Source organism: Corvus cornix, chromosome 1 (genome assembly GCF_000738735.6).
Source record: "Corvus cornix cornix isolate S_Up_H32 chromosome 1, ASM73873v5, whole genome shotgun sequence".
Lineage (NCBI taxonomy): Eukaryota > Metazoa > Chordata > Aves > Passeriformes > Corvidae > Corvus > Corvus cornix.
Window position 1 is genome coordinate 30,717,671 of NC_046332.1, and position 17,622 is coordinate 30,735,292.

The 17,622-nt window shown below is 45.6% G+C and overlaps 1 protein-coding gene across 3 annotated transcripts in view; it reads left to right on the top strand.

Annotated features, from left to right (window-relative positions):
• The window catches only part of MYO7A (myosin VIIA), a 98,116-nt gene extending 81,106 nt beyond the window's left edge, over positions 1–17,010 (top strand). For all 3 annotated transcript variants that reach the window (XM_039561743.1, XM_039561751.1, XM_039561758.1), the window contains 21 exons: positions 993–1,112; positions 1,834–2,007; positions 3,168–3,395; positions 4,674–4,844; positions 5,844–5,961; positions 6,221–6,347; positions 6,462–6,631; positions 6,733–6,923; positions 7,475–7,599; positions 8,313–8,470; positions 8,968–9,121; positions 9,236–9,391; positions 9,753–9,858; positions 11,549–11,662; positions 12,704–12,791; positions 13,607–13,713; positions 13,909–14,094; positions 14,949–15,065; positions 15,540–15,623; positions 16,152–16,271; positions 16,921–17,010. In XM_039561743.1, the coding sequence (XP_039417677.1) occupies positions 993–1,112; positions 1,834–2,007; positions 3,168–3,395; positions 4,674–4,844; positions 5,844–5,961; positions 6,221–6,347; positions 6,462–6,631; positions 6,733–6,923; positions 7,475–7,599; positions 8,313–8,470; positions 8,968–9,121; positions 9,236–9,391; positions 9,753–9,858; positions 11,549–11,662; positions 12,704–12,791; positions 13,607–13,713; positions 13,909–14,094; positions 14,949–15,065; positions 15,540–15,623; positions 16,152–16,271; positions 16,921–17,010 (2,904 nt within the window). The remainder of the gene's footprint in view (positions 1–992; positions 1,113–1,833; positions 2,008–3,167; positions 3,396–4,673; positions 4,845–5,843; positions 5,962–6,220; positions 6,348–6,461; positions 6,632–6,732; positions 6,924–7,474; positions 7,600–8,312; positions 8,471–8,967; positions 9,122–9,235; positions 9,392–9,752; positions 9,859–11,548; positions 11,663–12,703; positions 12,792–13,606; positions 13,714–13,908; positions 14,095–14,948; positions 15,066–15,539; positions 15,624–16,151; positions 16,272–16,920) is intronic.
• Positions 17,011–17,622: the final 612 nt, after the last annotated feature.

A 17,622-nucleotide genomic window follows, 5' to 3' on the forward strand; every position in this document is an offset into this window, starting at 1 on the left:
CACAAGGAAGTAGGAACGTGAAAAAACATGTAATTACATTGTTCATTGTTTGCAATAGTGTAATTAAAACTACACTTTTACCTTGCATCGAACACTTAGGATCATTTCAACAGCTCTCATCTCTATAACCTGGCTGTATTACATAGGTACTTGGTAGTGCTGCAGTGAGTTATGATTGACAGAGATAGCTGTCTCTCTAGCCATGTTATTTATGGCTGACAGTGTTATAAAGCAGTCTGTGTTTCTGAAGGAACAGCTGTGTGTTATCATTCAGAGAACTCTTTATCTATCTATAAAGTCTCTCAGAAAAATTAGATTTACAGAATTATTAGTCTTACTTAGCATTTTGGCCAACATGTTTGTGCAATATTTTTCAGTGTATTATCTTTCATATTGTGAAAATCACAGGATTTAATTTTCTCTACAATAATATGGTTGTATTTTTAACATACACTGAAGCACTTCAAGTTCTGGTTTAGGCCAAATTGCAATTTAAAGTCTGACTAAGGGAATATCTGTTTAATGTCACCATGAAAGATCTTTTGTGCTGGCAGCTAAGTGTTCTGAGTGGCATTCACTTAAAATTCCCCTGGATCATTACTTACACATCTTTTTCATTCACTCCCATCTTTTTGGCCAAAACTCAATAACATTTTATAATACATCTTTAAAATTCAAAGATAGAAATCAGTGGCAGCAATAGCAAGAACAGAAAAGCTGCTGCTCTGGCTTCAGTCAAAGTCTGTTATCTAGTCTGGTATCTTATCTCCTCTGAGGCCAGAAATGCACAGTAGAAGAACAAGGCAGGCGTGCAGACTGTCCTACTCTCTCTCAGCTTCCAGTGCTGTGATGTAGGAACATCCGAGCCTGAGTGTTATCACCGTCATTAGTCACAGAGGGCTTTTCTCCAATAAAACATTACTTGTTAACCTTTGCAAATGCTTGGCCTCTTAAGCCAAAGGTCTAAACAATGTGTTCCCTGCTGCCAACAGTATTTGAGGAACTTCATCAACGGAGGCCCCCCAGGTTATGCTCCCTATTGTGAAGAGAGGCTGAGGCGGACATTTGCCAATGGGACAAGGACACAGCCACCCAGCTGGCTGGAGCTGCAGGTACGAGCCCCTCCATGTCCTCCCCAGGCAACTGGGGCTCAGGGTTAAAGCCTTTCACTGTCACAAGAACCACATCTTTGTCAGGACAGAATGTGGGGCAACAAAATGCCTATTTCTGTCAAGAATTTTCAGATAATTCCAACGTATTGCATTCCCTGTACATCTTGGCTTTGCTCCAGAGTGTGTTGAAGATCAATCCTTTTGGCTGCATCAATATTTGTAAATTCAATGTGCTTGAGAGTGCTGTTGGGCATTGAGGCAAGCTGGCATAGAGCAAGCCCCTGTGTGTTCTAGGAAACTTGTCTTCCAGATGAAGGTGGGTGCTGGCAAACTGCCTCCTGTGAGTGGTCCCTGGGACTTCTTTGGGGGTAATCATAGCTGGAACAGGCAGTTTGTGCAGAAGTTGCTCTTTTTCTATACCAGCTTGCAAGCACATACAGCTGTGCTCCAGTGTCCATGAGCATTCCCTGGCATGCTTGTATTTACTGGAGTAGGCACCTCGATGACTGAATGTGTTAAATAAAATATCTGTGACTTCTGAGTGCTTCCAGTGGCTGACCATACATTATCCCATTGATAAATATGGTATGGTAACATTGAAAAGCAACCAGTCAGTAGGATCAGGAATTAGTAAGTGGTTACCAGAGTAGGGTGGAAGAGTATGCAGGTAAATAGTATTGAAATACACATAACATCATAAAGTTTGACTTCAATCCTTTAGGCAACCAAGTCCAAGAAACCAATCATGCTGCCTGTCACATTTATGGATGGGACAACAAAGACGCTGTTGACAGACTCTGCAACAACTGCCAAAGAGCTCTGTAATTCTTTGGCTGACAAAATCAGTCTGAAGGACCGATTTGGCTTTTCACTCTACATTGCGCTTTTTGACAAGGTATATCTTAAGTTCTGTTCCTGAATATCTCTGGGAAAGAAGGGGGAGGTTCTCCTTGCTGTCACATAACTTCCAGAAGGCAGGATTATTTCTACAATGCAAGTGTCACCATGATTTTCACAAAAAGAGTAATCAAACTCTGCAGCTGGGTTGTAGGAAAATCTCTCTCATTGGAGATATTCAGAATTTTACAGGAAAATACAGAGAAAGCCATTCAGAGAGGCACTGTTCTGACCAGTGTGCTGGACCAGAAGCCTCCAGAAATTCCTTTCCTCCTACATACTTATGTGATGCTATTCTCTTGCTCTCAGTTAAGCTTATTAGAGAAGAATTTCCAGTAAAACAACCTACCTGGATTTTTATGCAAGGGAGCCAATTAAATTTAATCGGAAAGCTAACAGTTGAAATTAAGCTCCCACAATGAGCTAATATCCAAACTGCCATTCCTGCATTGGCATCTAACCTGATTTCTTTAACATAAAACCACATGTTTTTCAGAAATTCTGTAAAAATAAAAGGTGAGCGTAAATGAGAGGGGTAAAACTTCATCAGGTGAGACAACAGCTACAAGTCAATGAAACTAAAATATTCCAAGAGGTGCTGTGTAAGAGGATGAAGTATATTCTCACCTGCAGATGTGGCCACCTCTGCCTCTAGGTGGAGAAAAAAATGGTTTATACTCTGCCTTCTTCATCTTTTTTGAGGAGTCATTCAGCCAGGGATGCCAAGTCTGAGGGGATATAGTCCTTTAGGGGCTTCGTGGCAGACACCAAAGAGAAGGCAGGTAAATTTCTGTAACAGGACAGGCTTTTTTATTCTGGGTTTTTCTGATGCTTAGCATGGTTGGGTCCAAGCCCATGACTTTGAAACAGTGTGTTTCAAAGCACAATATGAATCAACAATAGTTTAAAATGGGACCATTGGCTTTGCTGGTTCATGTTGATGCTCTCCTTTCAATCTGGATGGGAAACTGGAGCTCAAAATGGAATGACTCAGCCATGCTGCAGAACTATTCAGTCTTGGCTGTCTAGCAGACATAGATACATTGATTGTTGTGATTATGAAGGAAGTCTGGCTGAGTGACTCAAAAATAGATCTCTCTACCTAGAAAGGTCTGCATTTGGTCAGGTGAATGCCACATTTCCCTCTGCCCTTCCCAGGTGTCCTCGCTGGGGAGTGGCAATGACCACGTGATGGATGCTGTGTCCCAGTGCGAGCAGTACGCCAAGGAGCAGGGAGCGCAGGAGCGCAACGCGCCGTGGCGGCTCTTCTTCAGGAAGGAGATCTTCACTCCCTGGCACAACCCGAGTGAGGACAACGTGGCCACCAATCTCATCTACCAACAGATCGTGCGAGGGGTGAAGTTTGGGGAGTACCGGTGTGACAAGGTGTGTGACCTCAGCAGCTCCCAGTCTGGTCCAACAAGTATCTTTGAGATGGTGAAATAGGTTACAACAAAGGGGATGATAAATATTCCTCCCTGGATACCCATTAGCTTGGGCATTATGGTATTCACGTAGAAAACAGGAACTACAGCAATCAGATGCTCTTGACTGGGCTTGGATGCTTCCATGTGCTGCATGAGCACTGTCTCCGGTTGAATTTTGGATGGGAGAGTGAACAGGCACTTTGTCCACCTGCCTCAGTTTGGAGCACCACAAATAGTCTGTAACCAGATCACCAGACCAGCAGTACACAGCAGAACCCTGCTTGGTGAATCCTGCCAAGCCTTAGGCATGAGAGATGATTTGCAGGATACTCAGACCTCTGCCATGCAGTACAAACCCAGTAGTGTTGCCATATACTGAACAGACACTGGCAGCATAAACACAGCATTAGAGTCTCTGGGAGCTCACAGAATTATTCCAGTGTCATGGAAACTAGCATTTCAGGAAACATCAAAATCTCTGAAAATGTCCATCATGGTTTTTGGGTAGGATTTTTTAGCAAACAGCCAACTTTTTGTGGGGCTTGTGTGGGGTTTTTGTTTCTGTTTAAAATCATCTTGGTGTCAAATTGAAGACATCTCTCTTCCCCAACACCTGGCCATTCTCCTGTGATCTGGTAGAATCCAGTCACCTTGGAAACTAAATCATCTTTTCACATCTATATTGAATTAACTGCAGCTCTTTTATCCTGTCAGAAATCCTGTCCTTTCTCCCTCACCTTCTGCTGCTCCTGGTCTCCCTTGTGCTATTACCATTTCGGTAGCTCTGTTGCTTCACACCAAGTGCTTGAAATGCATCTGCATTAAAGGATGTTTTACACGTGCAGTTGGTGGGCTTCCCACATGTGGGAAATGATGGACATACGCAGTTTTCAATCACTAAGCTTTGTCTGCCATAGCAAAATCACCCATTGCTGACTGCAGACATCAGAAACAGGCTGATCTGCAAAGAAAGGCTGGGGCAAATGTTGCCACACAGTACAGTGTTGTGTGGTGCTGGTCACTGAACATGTTAAGGCTTAATCATAGCTTTTAGTAGTCAATGTCCTGAACTTAAGTTGAGCAAAAAAGCTGCAAAAGGTGAAGTTCTGCCAAAGAGAAGCATCCCCACACAATTTTGTAGTACACCCAGCCTCCACAACAGGCTCCTGGAGTGGTGGAGGATGGATGTTGTGATGACCTGGTAACAGCATTAACTTGGTTTGTTTGGCTCCTACAGGAGGAAGATCTGGCAGAACTGGCTTCCCAGCAATACTATGTGGACTATGGGTCAGAGATGGTACTGGAAAGACTGCTAAATCTAATTCCATCCTACATTCCGGACAGAGAGATCACAGCTTCAAAAACAGTGGAAAAATGGGCTCAGCTCATTATAGCTGCACATAAAAAGGTGGGGACAATAGATCACCAGTCGAGGACCATGTTGTGCTTCAGTAGCTTCATGTGCGTTTTAAACGTGTCAGACATCATAGCTCAGCTCTTAGCCTGGCCTGAAGCTAAATCAGTGAGAAAGGGCAGGGTTTGTATTAACCATATTCAGCTTTACACCGGGTTTTATGCAAGATCTGACAGAAGACAACCTGCAAAGATTTACTGTGAGATGCAAAATGCCATTTCTGGGGTGACATTCCTGTTACATGAGATTGTGGTGTTACTGGTTGTATTACAGAGGTGGTCTGTGTCTCCAGGCATTGTCAGGACCTTGTTGTGCCAAGCATTGTATAAAACCTCCCTGGCTTCAATTAGAACACTTGTGACACTCTCACATGGCAGCACTGCATAACTCATTACCCAGTACTCATGACCACTCAAGAGGGGTGATGTTCCTGGCATGAGGATGGGCATTCATTTAACATCAGGAGCCAGCTTCAGATTACAATACCTACAATGTAAACATCTCCATATGCATTAGGAGTCTCACCTCACCTTAACTGTCAGTGGAGACACAGGGATTCACTTGGATCTTGCACATCCTCTGTCAGCCTGTCAGCTTTGTACAGAGATGTCAGGTGTTTAAGGATGCCCTAAATAAGGGGCTCAAGGGCTGATGAGTGTCCACTTCCAGCTAAAGGAATGTCAAGCTGAAAAGTAAACACACACTTTAGGAAAACCCAAAGTCAGCTGAGGTGAGCCTCACTGAGACTGGTCACTCCAGATGCTTGCCCAGCCTCTCTAAGTCAAATTATTCCCTAAAGTGGGAACTGAAGGCCAGGACTTCGTCCAAACTGTTAGTTGTTCCTGTAGTAGTTTGTTTGGCCCTTAGCCACACTGAGACCTCCATTAATATTTGTTCCAAGATCTTCAGGTTACATGGATTGATTTTCTTTGCTCTCTTCCTGGTTATAACTGTGTTTTGCTTCATGTTGGTTGTGGTTTGCATTTTCTGTAGGGAATTTATACTCAGAAGAGGGCAGACCCAAAAAAGGTCAAGGAAGAAGTAGTGGATTTTGCACGTTTCAAGTGGCCTTTGCTGTTTTCTCGGTTTTATGAAGCCTTCAAATTCTCAGGTGAGTCAGTAGAGCACATCCCCAGAGGACAAGATGCTCTAAAGCAAAAGGAAGGAGAGATGGAGATTCCACAGACAAGAAGGGACCCATCTAGCTGGTCTGTTTTGGATACATTATTTTTTGGTGCATCCTGATTAGCAATGGCTCAGGCTATGGGTCTGCTACTATTTCTCTCCATTAAAAAAACATCCTTCTTTGAAACATTTTCTGTATCCTAAGACCCTTCATGAACTGATTGAATGCCTTGTCTTCAACCCAGGACCAAGCCTGCCTAAAAATGATGTGATTGTAGCTGTCAACTGGACAGGGGTGTACTTTGTGGATGAACAGGAGCAGGTTCTCTTAGAGCTCTCTTTCCCAGAGATCACAGCTGTGTCAAGCAGCAGGTAAGGAGCAATAGACTTGGCTGGCAATCTCAGCATAGATCAGTTCTTTTCCAGGCTTTGCCTCTGGATGTCATTATGTTTCGTGTTTATGTCTCCTATAAAAATATATCCCAGAGGAGGAAAGCTACAAGGGCAGAGTTTTACCCTGGCCACCATTAAAGGTGATGAATACACTTTCACCTCGAACAATGCAGAGGATATCCGGGACCTGGTGGTGACCTTCCTTGAAGGACTAAGGAAACGATCCAAATATGTGGTCACTCTCCAAGACAACCCAAACCCAGGCAAGAAAATAGCCCAGCTCAGTGGTAAACATATGGATAGATTGAATATTCCCAAGGAATTTGGAAAAAGACAATTCAAACCAATGGGGTTTTTTTTGCAGTGGGAGAAGAATCTGGGTTCCTCAGCTTCCTTAAAGGAGACCTGATAGTTCTGGACCAGGACACAGGAGAACAAGTGATGAACTCAGGGTGGGCTAATGGGTTCAACGAGCGGACCAAGCAGAGAGGGGATTTCCCAACTGATTCCGTCTACGTCTTGCCTACAGTCACCATGCCTCCGCTGGAGATCGTGGTAAGCTGTCTTACGGAACTACACAACTTGGTACAATGCCCAGGGAGGTCAAAGCCTTCCTGAAGTGCTTACATCTGCCCAGAATCTCCCTGAAGGTAAGGTAGAAACCAAAGTGGATGAGAGAGATGACAAGTTGTCCAAGGCAAAAGTGACCTCAGCCTTTCTTCTGATCTTGGCACTCAGGATACCACAAACTTGTGACTTGGAATATCCATGTATTGTGCTAAACCCCTCCAGCTGGCCTGGTTGCTTAAAGGTGTATTTATGGTTGGAGGGAACTGCTACATTCACATATGGAGCTGTAGGTTCCAGAGCACATTTTCTTCTCAGGAAGTGATCCACATTATGGAAACATCTGTTATTCCTTGCATTAGTGACTGAGAATGGCACAGAGAAATGGCAGCTGCACAGTTCTAACTGCCTGTTAACAGGACTTGATGGATTATTCTCATTTGCACTGTTCTTGTTTTGTATCTGCTTCCTCTCTTTGAATATATCAGATATATTTTATTTCAAATATACCAGGTAACAGAGAGCTTTTCATCCCACAGGCTCTGGTCACAATGACCCCTGACCAACGACAAGATGTTATCAGAACCTCTCAGATGGCAGTTTCAGACAGTGAAGAAAGAGTAAAGCCATACACCTTGGAGGAATTTTCCTATGATTATTTTAGGTGAGTTTTTTAAACCATTCTCAAAAATTATAGGAATCCATCTGCAGGTAGCTTGGGAATCAGAAAAATTTTGCTACTGGAAAAGACTCTGAATACCCCATCGTGTGACTTTGTACAACTGCAGCCTCTGATTTAGGTCATGGCATTTGAACAGCAGGTTTTCCACAGACAAGGTTTTATAAAGTATTTCTTCTCAGCAGAGGTGTAGCAATGTGAAATTTAGTATTATGTGGGAGGATGTGCTTAGACTACATAGGCATTTTCATCTCAGCTCCAAAAATCTAAATGTGCACCACTGCAGCTGACCAAAGCTCCCACTTCTGTTAGGATGGGCTGGCAATCCAAACAGACAGACCAGATCCTCTGGGATATCTTCAGCTTGTCAGGCTTACACTGCTAGGTGATATTCTTTCAGTGCAGCTGCCCTGGCCATTCATCCATCATCCTTCCTGTGGTTTGAAGCTTTTTGGGATAGGTTTGGTGGTTGTGGTGTCAGTACTTTTGTAGGCTCTATAAGAGACTCCTCTGAGTCACAGGAATGTACAAGTGTTTATCTTTGGGCAGAACTGGAGCTTGCTAAATTGTGATGTCCAATTTGGTGTAAGAGTTCATTAGCCAGATGCTGTGAGCAACCTTTCTAGGTGAAACATTGGCCACAAGCTGTCCCTTTTATCCCTGTAGTCTTCTACCTTTTGCTTTGTATTTGCCACCAGACCACCTCCAAAGCACACCCTCAGCCGGGTCATGATCACCAAGAGCCGTGGAAAGGACAAGCTGTGGTGTTACACCCGCGAGCCCATCAAACAGCCACTGCTGAAGAAGATCCTGGGCAGCGAGGAGCTGTCCCAAGAAGCCTGTATGGCCTTTATTGATATCCTTCCTCTGTTTGGGAGTGCCTTTGGGCAACAGGTCTGACAGACAAAGGGCTGAACAGGTTCTTTAGGGCCCCAAGCAAAGCCCAAAGAAAGGTTTGTGGTCCCTCTTAAGGGCTGTGGGACCATGTCACAGGCTTGGAGATGGGTGTGCACCACAAATCTGTACTTAAGCATCCTTGAAATCTGAGGTGTGTCTACTTCTTAATAAATGAGGATTAGGGGACTAGTTATTGAGTCCTGCTGGTCCACACTCACTGGTGGTGTTCTGTCTTGGTTCAGCTGACTCTGCAAAATGCACCTTCTGTGGAAGGCCACAGCCCTAATCCGTGTGAATGCAGACCAGTCCACATGGCCTCAGGGACAGGGTTTGATGCCTGAGTATCCCTTTGCAGCCACTTCTGTAGTCATGTGTAGGATGTCTTTTAACAATGTCATCAACAGAGGGGCTTCTCCAAATATCCCAGTTATCTTATCCTTGACTCCTACCTTCCACCAGTGCTGAAATATATGGGTGACTACCCATCCAAAAGGACCCGCTCAGTCAATGAGCTGACAGACCAAATATTTGAAGGTGCCTTGAAAGCCGAACCCCTAAAGGATGAAATCTACTGCCAGACCCTCAAGCAGCTCACAGACAACCACATCAAGTAAGGGTTGTTTGTTCCCCTTGGCCCAAATGCATTAGACTGTGTTGCACAAAGCAGATCTGAAGTGTCCATGCCATGAGTGATTTTCTTCCTCCTGGATTTCTTCTTGCACAGATACAGTGAAGAGAAAGGCTGGGAGCTGTTGTGGTTGTGTACAGGCCTTTTCCCTCCGAGTAACATCCTCCTGCCTCATGTCCAGAGGTTCCTGCAATCCCGGAAACATCACCCCTTGGCAGCGGACTGTATCCAGAGACTCCAGAAAGCCTTGAGGTATGGCACCAAAAGACCTCCTAGTCCTGACTGCGCCACAACATCCAAATATGTGTGAGAAAATACAATTGGGAGATATTTTGGTGACTAGAGCACAGTGAAAGTTCACAGCCTCCCTCTCTATTCCACCAAACTGATTGAAAGAGACATTGGGTTGCTGATAAGCAGTGCAGAAAAATAGAAATGAATCAACTTTGTTCAGATCCACTTAAGTCACTTTCTTCTTTGTAGGAGGAAAAATACTGTAATATTAAGAAACTAGCTGGAGTTATTAAAAAAGAATATGCATTAAAAGGGAAGATTTAAACAAAGCATTCTTGCTTTGATGATGCTGTGACACTTGCCACCTCCTGTTTTGCAGGAATGGATCCAGGAAATACCCACCCCATCTGGTAGAAGTGGAAGCTATTCAACACAAAACGACCCAAATTTTCCACAAGGTTTACTTCCCTGATGATACCGATGAGGTAAATGGGGGAGAAGGAAATTTTTTTCTGTCAGGATGGCTGTCAATTTTCCTTATTAAAATCTCAGAAGAGGCTAATATTTGTCCTGATCCAGAAAAGTTCAGCCTTTCCAGAAGCCTCTGGGCCAAACCGTTACAAGGAAAATCCATCCTTGTCTACTCTTTTTGTAGTAGAGTTGTTGCAATTTGTGTTTTTCAAGATATGGGTGCTCTGCTGGTGTTCACTGGAGGGTTTACAGTATGACTGCAGAAAGAGGGAAGCTGGATGGGTTCATCCACTCACAGTAGCTGACAAGCCTTGGCTCTCAGTTATTTGGAGCCTAGACCAACGATACCCAGTGGGGTATCATGATGGGGCCCCGTGGGGACTGGGCAGAATGTTGCAGTACTGGCAAGTAGGTGACTGAAATTACCCCTTCTGACCTGAGATGACACAGAAATCATACCTGCACTCAGGAAGCTCTCACTAAGCATCTTACATGCTGATAAGGCAGCTAGTCATATTGATGCCAGAGCAGATAGGCATGTCCTTGCAGATACTGCTGTCTTACAGTACTGATTAGTCTTCCTATGAGGCTCACATCTCTCTCTTCCCTCATGCCCTTGGGTACAACTAAAATCCTGTATTCCCAAATGGGTTTATTTGTAAAACAGCCCACACCCATAGAAAGAAAAGGATGATTCCCCTGCAGCAGCTGTGAGTGCCCTTGTTTATCTGTAATGGAGAGTTGAGCAAACTCTTGGGGCTTCTCATCACTTTGAGTATTTTTTCCTACATGACCAGCAGTGGACATGACACTGCTTTGTACACATGCATCTGTGTGAGAGCCAGTAGAAGGAGGCAGTGCGGACTTCTGCACTTGGATGGGTTTGCTGTGATCCTTTTGGCCGTGGAAGTCATCATGTGGACTGGCAGAGTGGCATCATTCCAGTACAAGATGCATTTGCACTGAAGTGCTGCTGAGCATTAGCAGCACTGAACCCCAGATCAGACTCTCATGGGATGTGGAACATGGGTCCTGGTGGTTTGGTGATTCAGGCTAACACAGCCATGCATGTGGGGGTCAGGAGCTTAAATTTCTTAAACTGCTATGGACTGAATCTCATTAAGTGGGCAGAGCAAAACTGAGGCAATGTAAATGCTGAGCACAGCTCAAAAACCAAAACCAGAATTGGGATGTGCATAAAATGGGAGAGATCTTTAAACATCCCATCCTTTAGATATCCATAAAACAGGAATCATTTTCCTTCTATTCTGCTATCTAGAAATCAGGCATCTGGCTTAGGCCTGGTCTAAGCCAGGCATCTGACTTCCTCAGCATCACTGGAGAGACAGTTGGGACAAATCAGCCTGGAGGTCTCTCACTCTGTCTTTCCCACCCCTCTTCCTTCAAACAAATAGTTCTGAGACTTCACTGTTAGATAGAAAAATTTCCTGCATTGCCTAGAGAGCTCTGGATAAGCCAGCACAGGATATAGATACAGCATTACAAAGCACAATGGTACAGTAGTAGCATGACAGAGCTTCTGCAGGCATCCCTTCCAATGCCCAGAGCCCCAGTCCACAATGTCACTGATTTCACTGGTGGTGGGCATCTAAATCCCTCTGTGCACCTGGAGCTCCTCAAAGAGAGCAAAAAGTGGAAATTAACCTTGAGACAGCAGTGGTGATGATCTTCCTCTCTCTATAGGCATTTGAGGTGGAATCCAGCACAAAAGCCAAGGACTTCTGCCAGAACATCTCCAACAGGCTGCTCCTGAAGTCCTCTGAGGGCTTCAGCCTCTTTGTCAAAATCTCTGACAAGGTGAGTGACCCACCCTGAGGTACTCAGGACAACCTGCTTACCAGTGGGTACACATTGGTGGAGCCACAGCCACGTGGTGAGCAGCATTTCTCTACAAGCTGTGTGGCATTTCTAAGTCAGATCTGATCTGATACAGGTGAGGTTTGCAGTCCCACAGCCCTGACTTCTAGCAGTCACCCCAAAGGACTTAAAGCACAGACAGGCAAAGCTCTCCTGGCCTGTTGCTGAGTTGGGTTTATGAGAAAGGACTAAGTAAGAAAAATGTGCAGCTTAGAGCTGCCTCTGGAAACTGGGAGAAATCTATGGAGATAGTCATCAGGAAGTGAAAAGAATTGTGGTGAAACAAGTTGCAATGAGGAGTAATGGGTGAAATTAGAGACAGAGCCTGAAGCAAGGCACTAGCAGGGGCTTTCTCACATCAGCAGTTTATAACGCCTCAGTGTTAGCAGCACAAAGCAGTGAGCAGCAACTACAGGAGAGGGACTGGGGCCAACCCTGCCTGTGGTGTCTTGTCACTTGTTTTGAGTACCACAATATAAGGAAATAAAGCTGTTAAAGAGGGCTATGAAAACAGTGAAGAGCCTTGAGGGGAAACCATATGAGGTCACTTGGTCTGTTCTGCCTGGAGGAGACTGAGAGGAGACCTCACTGCAGTCCACAACTTCCTCATGAGGGGAGGAAGAGGGGCAGACACCGATCTCTTTTCTGGGGTGACCAGTGATGAGACCTGAAGGAATGGCATGAAGCTGTGTCAGGGGACACTTAGACTGGATACTAGGAAAAGGTTCTTCACCCAAGGGGTGGTTTGGCACTGGACCAGGCTCCCCAGGGAGGTGGTCATGGCACCAAGCCTGACAGAGTTCAGTAAATATTTGTACAGTGCTGTCAGGCACATGGTGTGATTCTTAAGGATATCCTGTGCAGGGCCAGAAGATGGACTTTGATGATCTTTCTGGGTCCCTTCCAACTCAGGATATTCTGTGATCCTGTTGTATGACTCACTTGCTTAGTCTTTATGACTTTATGGGCTGTGTACCCTAGGTCATCAGCGTACCAGAAGGAGATTTCTTCTTTGACTTTGTGAGACACCTGACAGACTGGATAAAGAAAGCAAGACCAGCAAAAGATGGTAACGATGACTTTTTTCTTTTATGGGTCACACACAGCCTTCCTGCAGCCCTCCATCCCTTTCAAACAAGACTGACCACATAGTCTGCCACAAGCACTGGAACAGGCTGTTCATGGAAGTGGTGGAATCACTGTCCTCTAGCGTTCAAAAAAATGTAGATGTGGCGCTTAGAGACATGGTTTAGCGGTGCACATGGCAGTGTTAGGTTAGTGGCTGGACTCAGTCTTAGAGGTCTTTTCCAACCTCAGTGATTCTGTGATTCTATTGGGCCACAGATTCTATTCTGTGATCTGTTGGGCCACACTGATAGGGGTGGTGCTCTCTACACAATCCCTGGGGACATCACCTGGAAGGTAATCCATCAAGGAGCAGCAAAACCTCTGCTCCAGGGCTAGTCCTGGCCCCTGTGAGGAACACCTGCTGGAGGACACCTTTCCAGGAAGTGCCTGCAGGAAGGTTCCAGTGGTGGGATTCATCTCACCTCACCAACCACATCCACAGTGGAACTGGCTGCAGCTCTGCTGAATTTACCAGTGGTTGCAAGACACAGGTGCCTCCAGGGTACAACTCCTCTGTCCTGTGTTAGGCATGGGCACTATCAGTGAGGTTGTGGAAGTGAACCCAGACACTTTTTTCACTTTATTAAAGCTTTGCATGGCAGTGATGTGGTTTGTTCTGCAATGTCAGAGCCCAGTTGGCCTTGTGAATGCCCCTGTCCCTGCAGGTTGTGATGGTGCATGGGCACTGCTGGATGCAGACACCGATAGCCAGCTGGTACTCTCACCATTGCTCTTATGTTTGCTTCACTTGCACAGGTATAGTGCCTTCCCTCACCTACCAAGTGTTCTTCATGAAAAAACTGTGGACCAACACAACGCCTGGAAAAGACTCAATGGCAGACTCAATCTTCCACTATTACCAGGTGTGCCGGGACTCTGCAATAGCTGTGGAGACTTGGGAGGGATTAGGAGTAGGTGTAAGGACTTGTCCATTTGCAAATGTTCCCTGGGCGCAGCCTCCTAGCCAGGGGCTGGATACCTCCACAAATTCCTTTTAACATCTGAGGATGAAGGTCCACAGGCATCCTCTCTATGTCTCTGTTCTTTCCTCCATGCAGGAGTTACCAAAGTACCTGCGTGGCTACCACAAGTGCTCACGGGAAGAGGTCCTGCAGCTGGCGGCTCTCATCTACCGGGTCAAGTTTGAGGATGACAAGTCCTATTTCCCCAGCATCCCCAAACTCCTGAAGGAGCTGGTGCCTCAGGACCTCATCCGGCAGCTCTCTCCAGATGACTGGAAAAGGGTAAACCAGCAGCTTGGTTCATAGGTGTGGCTGGGAGATGCCCAGTCTCTCGGGTAACTTTCATTGACATTCAGTGTTGAAGCTGGACTGCCAGAATGAGTGACCCCTGATCCTTCTTGAGCCTTATCAGAGCTTCAGCCTCCCTGGCACCACCAAGAGAAGAAATTGTGTATGCATGTTCACATACACATGCCTTTCCCTGGGTTTTCTTTGTCCTGAGGCTGTGGCTGTAGCGGTGGATGCAAAGCCAGATGGAAACATGCTAAGAGATGGTCTCCTGTAGAGGTGGTCTGTCATTTAATGCAGACTAATGAGTAAAGGGATAATTCTCCATGCTTCACACAGGGAGAACTGTGGCACAAGTGCAAACAGGTCTAGCCTTAAAACATTAGATGTGTCTCACTGTCAAGAAATAGTCTGATAAGTCCTTTCCATTTCCTATCTGATATCAGCATCTCTGGATTTAAGATCTCTCAGTCTCATCTGCTGTATAAATTGAAGAATCAAAATTTATAATGTCTTTAATGGAGTCACCAGCTCAGCTCATCTAAGAAGGACCTGCCTTGGTTCCAGGCCCTGCTCCTGTGACCAGACAGCACTTTTTTGAAGTGTTATTGGAGTAGAGACTAGAACCAAGCATCAAGGCCAGGTTGGACTGGACTCAGAGCAACCTGCTCTAGTGGCAGGTGACCCTGCCTACTGAAGGAGATTTGGACTACATGATCTTTCAAAGGTCCCTTACAACCCAAACTCTTCTATGAGTCTATCATTGTGGGACTGATGCTCCTTCCCTGCAAACATCCCTGGTGCCAGGTGGTGCAAACCCTCCATCTCTGTTATGTTCTCTGTTGCAGTCCATCGTGGCATACTACAACAAACACGCGGGCAAAACAAGAGAAGAAGCCAAGCTTGCCTTTCTAAAGATTATCTTCAAGTGGCCTACATTTGGATCAGCATTCTTTGAAGTGAAGGTACCTGCCCTGGGGGTTAGCTGGCAGCTTGTAGCCAAGATCAGGAGCCCTGTACCACAGAGGGGTTCCAAATCTGAACCAGACTGGGACAACCCTGATGAAACAGGGAAGTAGTGTCATACTCTTCATCATAAAGGGCAAATACACTCATTCATTGCTGCCTTGCCTCTTTACACTGACAGAAGCATTGTAGAGCTTCAGCATATCTCAGTCATTGGGGCTGTTCCCACAGTTGTGCTGCTGAACACACAACAGCCCTTCTCTGTTTTGCCAAGGCAAAGGGGAACCTGTGGTTTTCCAAGGGGTGTGTCTCTACCCACCACAAACCAAATCTGGACCATCCACCATGGCACTAGAGTTCCTTCAAGGACTTTAGAAGCCAGTTCTGTCAGGAGAAAACAGGGAGAGAGGAAATAGGAAGGGGTCTGATTTTGCTTGATACATCTTCTAACCAGTTCATCTCATTTCCAACAGCAAACTACAGAGCCAAATTATCCAGAAATCCTTCTAATTGCTATCAATAAGCATGGAGTCAGCCTCATTGATCCCAAAACCAAGGTAAGCAAAACTTAGGTATTCACCAGATGCTCCTGAGCCCAGTCCCCAAGCCCTTACAGAAGACATCCCAAAGAGTGCATTGTTCAGAACTTAGTGAGTTCTCTTTAAGCCTAGTTAGAAAGGCTGGATAGACAGAAAACTTTCTGGAGGCAGAAATTCACTGTTGCACAGAGCCAGCCCAGCCTTTTTCAACAAAAGATGGATTGGGAGCATCAACTATTAGGGCCTGATACCTGGAGAATGCACACACTCCTTCCTTAATCCTTTCACAGGCAATAGGAAAGGAGCTGGAGTAAATGAGATCCTACTAGTTACTTCCACCACCTGCATGGTCATTCTAGTATGGCAGTCCTTCACAAGATAGGAGGATCTGGAGTCTTGATCTCACTGCCATTCCCATGAGTCTTATCACAGTAGACATCCTTGGCCTGCTGTAATGGAAAGTGAACAGGGACATGAGAAGTGCCTACAGCCCTTCATGGAAGTTGAGGCTCTGCATGTTGAGTGTCAGTCTTGTGTTCCCACCAGGATATTCTCATCACTCACCCCTTCACCAAGATCTCCAACTGGAGCAGTGGCAACACGTACTTCCACATAACCATTGGCAACTTGGTGAGAGGAAGCAAGCTGCTCTGTGAGACCTCCCTGGTAAGAAGCGTTAAAGGTTAGACAAATCCTGTCTTTAGCAGCAAATTGTGTCTCAGGGATTCTCTGGACTGAAAGTGGTCTCTCAGAAGAGCTGCTGATACGTTTTTTCTCATTCTGAATTTCCTATGGCTCTGCTCAATGAATCAGAGCTCTCACTTGGTCTGTCATCCAACATACAAGCAAGCCTAAGGTGCCTGGGGTGTTGCTGTGTCAGGACCACAGGGGACTGCTCCCTATCACTGGGCTGAAATACACCTTAAAGCTGGTGTGGGCTCAAGGGGTACTCTTGAGCCCTTTAACCAGTATCATTTACCCAGCTTGTCCCTAGTAACAATCACAGCAACAAACCTCCTCCTAGACTATCTTAAACCCAAAGCACAAAAGATAAAAATTCCTTCTGGATTAATTGTTACTAATCTGAGGCATTCAGTATTTTGTTGGCCATTTGAAAATTCATGTCCTATCCAAAGCTCCCTATGTCCTTAGCCTCAGCAGCATCCTGGGACAGGCAGTTTCTCAATCTCAATGTTGCAAATTTTGTTTGGACACTGTTCCTTGTGGAGAATGGGGAAACAGGTCAACGCAAGCGCAAGCCAGAGAGCGTAAACTGTGCTCTAGAGGCTGCTAACATCTTCCCTCTCCTCCTCAGGGGTACAAGATGGATGATCTTTTGACCTCGTACATCAGCCAGATGCTAACAGCCATGAGCAAACAGAGGAGTGCAAAGGGTAGCAAGTGAACTGCAAGAAGCCACTGGCACGTGGTCATGGGGCTAATTCACCAGCTGAGGGCTGTGGGATACCCGTGCAGCTGGGCGAGAACCTTTGCCTCCCAGATGTGGAAGATGAGCCGAACACCATCAGGGAGTTCACTGGACTCTGATCTTGAGGGCTCCAATCCCACCTCCCATTCCAGCGAAGATGACTATCTCTGACCTCCTATTCACCTTCCTCACCCTGCATCTCAACTCAATCCTACGCCTCAAAGATTTCCAGGGGACACCATTGCTCTCAGAGAATGACCAAGGCAAAGACACTCCAGCAGGAGGTTTGCCTGAACCCAATGGTTGGCATCACAAAGGCTCTTGGAAAAGGATTTGTGTGTTTGTGTGTGTGTGCGTGTGGTTTGCTTTGCTTTCATTTGTTGTTTATTTTCTTAAATATGAGAGCTGTTAGGATGCTAACAGGTTTTTGGTGAAGTTCTGGGAATTTCAGGTTTGAAGAGGAATAACAAAGCCCTGACCCATGCCGGAAAGATGTCCAATGAACACTGCAGGGCTTGGTTTTTTTGTCATTACAAAAGAATACACTGTGTTCTTAAGATGGACGGAAAGATAAAGCAGGCTGGGAGG